The sequence below is a fragment of the Genypterus blacodes genome, unplaced genomic scaffold (genome assembly GCF_046128005.1).
Source record: "Genypterus blacodes isolate CSIRO-AG114 ecotype Tasmania unplaced genomic scaffold, CSIRO-AGI_Gbla_v1 ptg000120l_1, whole genome shotgun sequence".
NCBI lineage: Eukaryota > Metazoa > Chordata > Actinopteri > Ophidiiformes > Ophidiidae > Genypterus > Genypterus blacodes.
This window is the reverse complement of record NW_027466923.1, coordinates 2,741,683-2,749,999: the sequence shown is the minus strand read 5'-3', so window position 1 is coordinate 2,749,999 and position 8,317 is coordinate 2,741,683. Positions and strand designations below refer to the sequence as shown.

Sequence of the window (8,317 nt, the reverse complement as noted above, 5' to 3'; positions counted from 1 at the left end):
AATGTAACTGAAGTGAAGTACACTTGTCATTTCTTACTGGCTCTTCTAGTGAATCATAGACAAGAATAGAAGTATTTTTAGTACAATCGCTAACAATGTTAACGCACTAATTAATCATCCACATTTGAGTTTTGTTTTTTTGTTGTTTTTCTGTCCTGTCGGCTGTTTGCTTGTCAGACATGGTGAGTTGGTTCTCAAAACACGCTCTTTGCTTTATTTTGATGCACTTGTCATATGTGCCAAAGTCAAACGCTGAAGGTTCTTTGTGTGTCCACTGCCCTGCAAAGACCCGCTGGATTAGGTGATTTAAAGGGGCTTTACTTATGGGCAGCGCCTCGTCTGTTGTGGATAAAATTAGACTTCAGAGATCCTGTGTCAGTGTGGATCTGTTTTTGCCCTGAGAAAAGAGCTGCCACACACAGCATAGACACACATATCAGAGCATAAATATGAATATGAAATCTAATTGAAATCAAACGCCATTGCATGACTCTACACTCTCATGACACCATAAATATATTTGATGTTGAACTGCTTGGATTTCCTCTACTAGGTGGGTGGGGAATTCTGGATCTGTAAATTAAAAAGTTACATCTTACACTATAGGAAGAATCAAATAGCTCATTACAGCTCATACACAACAAACTAACTTGAAATTGCCCTACATACAGTACTATAAATGAAAGTTACATATGTACTTACTTACCTGCAGTGTGTGTGTGTGTGATATTGTGGCCTCTGATTGCTTGTTGGTGTGTTCCAGGATGCTGAGGGGCCCCAGGCCTTGTATGATCTCTGTCTGTCTGTGGTATGTCACAGCCTGGATGTTTTGTGCAGCAGGAGACCAGACGGCTCCATGTGCCTCAGGTTGGCCCTCGTCCTCCCACAGGAGGTGACTGACCAGCTACTGTGTAACATGGCGGCTCAGGGTAGGTCAGGAGGTCGCACTCCAACAACGTCTCACAACATCTCTGTGTCCATTTACGTAAATGGAAAAACACTTCACAGAGATCAAAGTCAAATACTGTACAGCCGTATGTTCAAAATAAATGTGAGTTAAATACAACCTAGCTGCACTCATCCATCTTTAGTCAAATAATCTCCTTTATAAATAGAAACTAATTATTCATTCATTAAACATTAGTTTTTCCCTAACACAACCCGTCATAGGTCAGTTTACTTATTAGTTCAAACAGCAGCGTGAATTTATGTCATTCTGAAATGGAAGGAAAAGTCTGTTCCACAAATATAAATGTGGTTTAACTGAGGCAGTTTTTTCCTTCTTCCTACAAGGAATACTGAATGACACAACTGTTGGGATTTTCCGCAACTGCAAAGAGCTCCGTCTGCGTCGAGCCTCCATTCGCTGTTGTCCAGTGTCTGCAGAAGCTTTCCGTCTGGCCCTCTGCCCTCACCGGCTCCAAGAACTAGATGCCTCCTGGGTCTCCGGGGGCCTCACTGGGGCCAGCATCGTCTCAGGCCTGGCTTTCAATCCAGAGTGTAGATCCAGTCTCCAGAGATTGTCTCTGAATGGGCTTCATCTGGACTGGGAATCTCTCGGGGACAGTGGAGGGGTTCGTGTTGGATTTAGCTCCCTACAGGGCCTGAGAACTCTCAATCTTGCCCACACAGACCTGACTGACGATGTCCTGGAAGACATCTGCTCTCTTCCTCAGCTGGAGAGCCTGGACATCTCCTGTACTGCCGTCTCAAACCTCACGGCTCTCCTTGAGTGCAAGAACACCCTGAGATCTTTAATTGCCCACCGCCTCCGGCAGCTGGATATGTCGGCAGCCAGGTTGCTCTTTGTTCTCAGACAACTTCACGTTCTCAGGCACCTGGAATTTTCCGATGACCACTTCGATGCAGATGACAGTGACGGCAAAGATGGGGATGAGACGGTCCGGCAGCTTCTGGAAGGGAGTCCCCAGCTCCTCCCCGCCCTTGTTTCCTTGGACTTGTCAGGACGGAAGAGAATCACTGAGGCGTCAGTCCGGTCGTTTGTGGAGGCCAGGAGTGGACTGGTCTTCTTAGGTCTGGTGGCCACTGGGGTTAGCAACTGTGATGTCCTCTCCTCACGGACAAACCTAAAAGTAACCATGTCTCTCTTTTCTTACAGTACTACATCACATTATTGCTGTGTATTATTCCATCCAATTCCAACTCTTTTGTTTCTATGTTGTCAAGACATCAGAGAACATTTCAGCGAGAAACATGAGCTTCACTCACATCCGTTTCTCATTGTCTTTGAGGCACCATTATGTGTATTTACTGTGTTTGGATGGCTGCATTTCCCGTCTGTCAGAACTCTTTTGACAGTGCTCATCTGCTGTTTATGTTCAGGTAACTGGAGATGCTAATGAGAGCCAGGTGTGTGAGGCCCTGAGAAGGTACAGGGAGCGGGAGTGTTTCCTGCGAGAGGCCCTCGTTCATCTCTACAATCTAACCACTGACATAGAGCAACCACGGCCAGATTTGCTGACGGTACCAACAGTCATTCATGTGATGCTGTACAGACGACGCAGATGGTGTTGACCAAGGACTGTGTGGTGGTTACAGTGCCTAATAATCAACCAGCCCTTAGAGGAGAAGAGACATGTCTGGAATTGGCTTGTTCATGGTTGCTCAAGCAAAAGCTGTAGAGAATTTTCTATGTAAAAAGGAAAACAATGAGGCACAACAGGAGGAGCAATTTATATCACAGGGATTTCATCTTTATTTATTTTTTGTATGGGTTTTAACAAAAGACTTTAATGTTTTACTTGGATGTATTTTAATGGCTAAGTAGGAAAAAATGTCATAGAAATGGCCAAAAGAATGAAAAAAGAAGAATAAAAACTACTACTAAACTAAATTGTTAACTAAACTAACTAACATTACCTTGCTGATAACCCATTAACACTATGACAGTGCGTCTGATTGTTACATGTACTTCCTGTTTCCTGTAGCTGGTACTGAGTGGGATGCAGAGCCATGTCGCCTGCCTGCACGTGCAGCTGGTGGCCACAGCTTGTGTGTTCAATCTGAGCGCTCAGGGCCATGCAGAGGCCATGCCTGTCTGCCTGCTCAGCTCCACTGTCACCCAGCTGCTGTGCGCCATGAGGACTTTTCCAAACCACCAACAGGTCAGCGAGCTACGTATGACTCATTCTTCAGGTCACACCTCAGCCAATGCCACAAAGTTACAGAACCAGAAAACATAGCTGACTGGAGTAGAACGGCTCTGTTGTTAGTCAACTCAGTCTTATTGTTGCTTGTGATGACAGCTCCCTCTCTATACACACACACACACACACATCCCTGTACTGTACACTCTCACGCCACACCTACAGCAGTTAGATCTTAATGAGATTTTGAGAACTATAATCCAAGGGGTTGCAATATATATAACGAGTTGTGGATGAGAGCATTTTGGATTTAGAGTAAAGGCGTAGAAAAGCTGTCAAACTGCCAAACTCTAAACTTCTTTTATCCGAGTTGCCAAACACAGTCTATCACGACAAAACATATGCATCCAGTCAGACAAACCCACTTGCCCAGAAAGCTTTGTTTAGGCAGAACATAGAGGGCTTGTCAGGATTTGTGCATTAAAGAGACAGTGCCTAATACGGTCTGTTTTCACTCAGTATGTGGAGCTGTGCAGCAGCAAACGGGGAGACGCCTACGTAAAAACAAAAGCATGTAGATCCCTGAAATGACATTATTGTGTGTGTGTGTGTGTGTGTGTGTGTGTGTGTGTGTGTGTGTGTGTGTGTGTGTGTGTGTGTGTGTGTGTGTGTGTGTGTGTGTGTGTGTGTGTGTGTGTGTGTGTGTGTGTGTGTGTGTGTGTGTGTGTGTGTGTGTGTGTGTGTGTGTGTGTGTGTGTAAAGCAAGAGTCAGATAGTTGGATGGGATGAAACATGGCCTTGAATACACAAGGTCACAGTTCAATAGAGAGAATGTCCAAGACTGGCTTGGGGGAAGTAGGTAAGGTCGATAATAGAGAGACAGTATCATTTCCAAAGGGCCCGGCTGGAATCGATAGGAAAAATGACGGTCCTAAGGTCCAAAGCAGGAGGTCAGAGGGTAGAGAAAATGTTCAATAAGTAAGAGGCTACATTGTTAGAGGTCCAGGGCGGCACAGAGCCAAAGCCAGGCCGTGTAGTGAGACTCACTGACTGCTTGAGCAGGGATTCAGGGACAATCTGGCAGAGTAACGCTGAAAACAGATCGGTTTGTAAACAGACAGAAGATGGGAGACAAGTGTGGGAGTGATGTGATGAAGGTCAGGGCGGGTGAGCTCAGAGGTGACAGCTGGAGGACAGGAAAGAGAGCAGGATGTGAAATGACAGGAGTTAGTGGAAGTAAATACTGAATACAGATGTGACCCATACGTATTTTAATGCATTATACACACACATCAGTTTGTAAAGCACCGTATATTAAAATCTATGTATTCTAACTGACCACATCTATGCTCCATATGGCCATTTTTAAACATTTTCCATCTTTCCAGGTGCAGAAGAATTGTCTGCTGGCTCTCTGCAGTGACTACATCCTTCAGGACGTTCCCTTTGACAAGTAAGTTTACTTTGTATTAGTTATGCTGTGATGTATGAGGCCATGGCCATGCTATAGCCAAAGTAATCCGTGCACGTAGAACCACGCATGGTATTATTTTTCCATCCAACGGCCATCCAACTTAACCAAACTGAGAAATAGTTTTTCCAGATGCAAGCGTGCAGGAAAAAGACTGCAGAGTGAAGACAGATTTCTCAGTGGTTTGTCTGTGTGTTGCGGTTATACGTTTGTTTCTTTGTGTCCGTGTTGTTTGTCTGCTTCAGGTATTTAGCCGTTACACTGGTGATTAACTGGCTGAGCAGCTACGACGATCCAACCCTGCAGAGGATGGCTGTGGCTGTCATCTCCATTCTGGTGGCCAAGGTCAAGACACAGCTGACTGACAGTTATATGACTCTGCCATATTAAAATCTGAATGATTGAATCATCCTAAGTCATTGATATTCCCCTCAGTTGAGAGCTCTGTGTCTGGAAGAGGCAATCATGTTATGTGACCATCTTGAACATCCAAGTTTTATGCTTTCATAATCATCCAGCCTGGGATAAATGAGGACAAATTCCCTGAGGCGATCATAGAACGTCCTCCTCCTCGACTGCGCCTTCTGGTTAGACATTTAAGGAGACGTTGGCTCCGCCTCAAACCGTTGATCTGTTTGTTTTATTGACAGTTGTCCATAGAGGAGACCGCACAGCTAGGCAAGGACATCTTCATAGTGAAGGTACGTTAACACTTGATTTAGTTTCACTCTCACACAACGTCCCTGGCTTAACACTCCTACATGAATGTATGTAATTCTAGTTCTCTCTCTCGCTCGCTCTCTCTGCTTGCATGTCTTTCACACCCTGCTGTATTTTCCATTACCTAAATATATATATACTCATTCACTCACTTGCATTTCTCCTTCTCTGTTTACTGTTTTACTGTTATTTGACCCCTTCAGTGCAGCAGTGCAGCAGAAAGCAAATTAAAGCATTGTAAACGTTTCAAATCAGACCCATAAATGAAAATATGGACATGGAAATCTGGATAATGTGTCACCGCCTTTAGTCACGTGGCTATATGATTAAAAAAGAAAAGCACGTGATGACAACGTCCCCTTTTCTTTGTATGCAACAGAACAAATCGTCTTTCTCTCCGTCTTTGTCTCCTTCCTTTTCGTCTCAACCGTCACCACTCTGTCCCTTAACTCTTCACCTTGGCTCCGTCTAACAGCAGCTGCTGGGCATTGTGCAGCAGAAAGCCATGGTCGGGGTGGTGGACTCCACTCTGAAGTTCGCCCTCAGCGCCTTGTGGAATCTGACTGATGAGACGCCCACAGCAGCTCGCCACTTCATCCAGTGCCAGGGCCTGGAGCTGTACGAGGAGGTTTTGGAGGTAAGGGACGGACGTAGACGTAGTACATAAACACGTTGACAATACTTGAATGAAACACTCAATATACAAAAGCATTCAACCAGTAATAATTTCATTGAACCTGCAATAGTATACAATTTTAATATTGAACATAGACATTCACAAAGCATACCATGCGTTTTGAAGAACATTATACATCAGTAGACCATTAAATGAAACCTTCCTTTTTATTTCAGTCCTACTACACTGAGTCGTCCATTCAGCAGAAGGTTCTGGGCCTCTTGGTGGGTTCAGTGTGTGCATGTGGTGTTTGCTGTGTTGCGTGTTGTTCTATTGTTCTCGTGTTTACAGTTTGTTTAAGCTAAAAAATGTTTTTTGTTATTGCTGCATCACAAAAATGATTTGGTTAAACCTTCATTGGGTTTCGCAATCAATCCCACATTCAGGGCTCACTGGGACAACGGGCCGCAATGAAATTTGGGAATCTGGTCAAATATTTTCATACATTGTTCTATTCCTGCAAACATTCAGAATTAATCAACCTGCAGAAATGAAACTGTGTCCATATGTAGGTAATCTGACATGTTTATCTAATATAAGCCTGTTTATATTTCCGTACCAATAAGAGCTTAGGCTACATTAATATTGCGTGCCATGGTTCCTGATTTTTTTAAATGTTCTCCTGTATCCCCTTTGCCCCCGAAGCTTCTCTGCTAACATTGCTTCCATATTATTATTATTATTATTATTATTACTTCTAATCATCACCGTTATAGATTTCAGCAGATCGGTGCACCATCTTATCTTGTCTAACAGAATAACCTAGCAGAGGTGGAGGAGCTGCAGGAGAACCTAATGGAGGAGGACCTGCTGGAGCACATCCTCAATCTGCTGCAGGACACCCAGGTGGAGGTAGAGGTTCGCTACTTTGCTGGGGGGACTCTGGCTCAGCTCACCTCCAGACCAGACGCCTGGACGCTGGATGACGAGCTCCGAACCACCATACTGAATCAGCTGGTGTGTATGAGAGGCAGACGGGAGAGGATGAAAGCATCTTTAGTTCTTTTAATATACGATTTTGTTTTTCTTCAGCATGCTTCAGTCACCTCATGGACTCAACCCGAGAGAGAAATGGTCTCTTACAGGTGAGAGAAAACTTTTATTCAGTTTTTCCCTTTGATGTCCAAAGAATCACACACCTCAGGCGTGTCATTGCTGGAGGCTCAGAACTTATCAGTCAGGCTATGTATCTATAACAGTGAGAAAATCAATCAATCATCTGGTACTAATATAGGGATACAACACTCAGAAATACTTACAAATAACAAACTTTGACCTTTCTTTTAATCTTAGTGGACTGTCATGTTGTTTCAGGTCTTTCCGTCCATTTTGCCCTCTGCTCCAGACTTCACAGCCCCCGGGAGTGCAACTGTGGGCGGTCTGGGCCATACATCTGCTCTGCAGTCAAAACAGTAAGTCACACATGCAGACTGCTGTGGATGTGTGACTGTGGGAAAGGGCTCCAGCCACCGTGGTCAACACATTTACATCAAATCCTGAATTCTAAATGGTCTTTCATATAGAACTGAATGATGCCTAATGGATCAAACTGTACTTTGCCAGTCAAGCTGCAAAGCACTTCTTTCCTTTCTCTCTATCCTTTAGCTGCACAGTACAGCAGTATGCTACAGACGGAGGGCGTCATTGATCTTCTGAAGGCTTTGACTGCACATCCAGACACACACACAGACGTTAAAGGACGATCAGAGAGCGTCTTGTGTTTGATAGATCAACACCAGAGTCACTCAGGGCCCTTGGACAACCAGCCAGGGACTCGAAGCTCATGATATGACACTTGGACTGGATTTGATGTTAATCTTCTTTTAGTTGTGTCTAATACTTGTATACCTGAATATGATCCTGAGGTGCAAAGGGGCAAAAACCTTCAAGGCAAATTAATATTTATTGAAAAAAAAATGTGTACACACTGGAGAAGTACTGTATGTATGTTGTTTTGATGATTTAAACTCTTTGTTAAACAGTTTTTCCGTCGTCATCTACCTTTTTCAATAGATGATGTAGCTTGAGGAATCCGTTACAATTTGAAAAATGTTTACACTAACTTTCATAATATATTAGCTATTTTTATCAGCTGTTATGCTTGAAACACTCTAAACTTAATGAAACACTGTAATTAAAGAGAAGTTGCCAAACCAGATTTGGTGTCATAAATCATATGGGGATCTTAGAGGAACTGTCACTAGAGGGAGCTTTAACGCTGCAGCTCTGACACTGTTTGGTTGTCATGATGGGATTTATGCAATCAGGTATATACAGCATTCATGAATAGTGGACAGCTAGTAAAAACATTCTGTATCCGCTGCTTTGCTGTCTGTACTGAGG

General features: G+C 43.8%; 1 protein-coding gene across 1 annotated transcript; it reads left to right on the top strand.

Moving 5' to 3' along the window:
• The first annotated feature begins 856 nt into the window (after positions 1-856).
• Positions 857-7,945, top strand: LOC143010016 (protein zyg-11 homolog). Its single transcript, XM_076162122.1, has 13 exons — positions 857-929; positions 1,294-2,093; positions 2,344-2,484; positions 2,949-3,125; positions 4,496-4,560; positions 4,824-4,923; positions 5,229-5,279; positions 5,774-5,935; positions 6,151-6,198; positions 6,731-6,931; positions 7,007-7,059; positions 7,289-7,386; positions 7,580-7,945. The coding sequence occupies exons 1-13, from the start codon at positions 857-859 to the stop codon at positions 7,759-7,761; spliced, it is 2,151 nt and encodes a 716-aa protein (XP_076018237.1). The 3' UTR covers positions 7,762-7,945.
• Positions 7,946-8,317: the final 372 nt, after the last annotated feature.

Bases quoted from the DNA above. Each gene is read 5' to 3' on its own strand.
- LOC143010016 (XM_076162122.1), top strand. From the start codon at position 857: ATGTGCCTCAGGTTGGCCCTCGTCCTCCCACAGGAGGTGACTGACCAG. The intron at 5,936-6,150 runs GTAAGGGACGGA...TTTTTATTTCAG, and splicing joins TGTACGAGGAGGTTTTGGAG to TCCTACTACACTGAGTCGTC. The intron at 7,387-7,579 runs GTAAGTCACACA...TCTATCCTTTAG, and splicing joins TCTGCTCTGCAGTCAAAACA to CTGCACAGTACAGCAGTATG.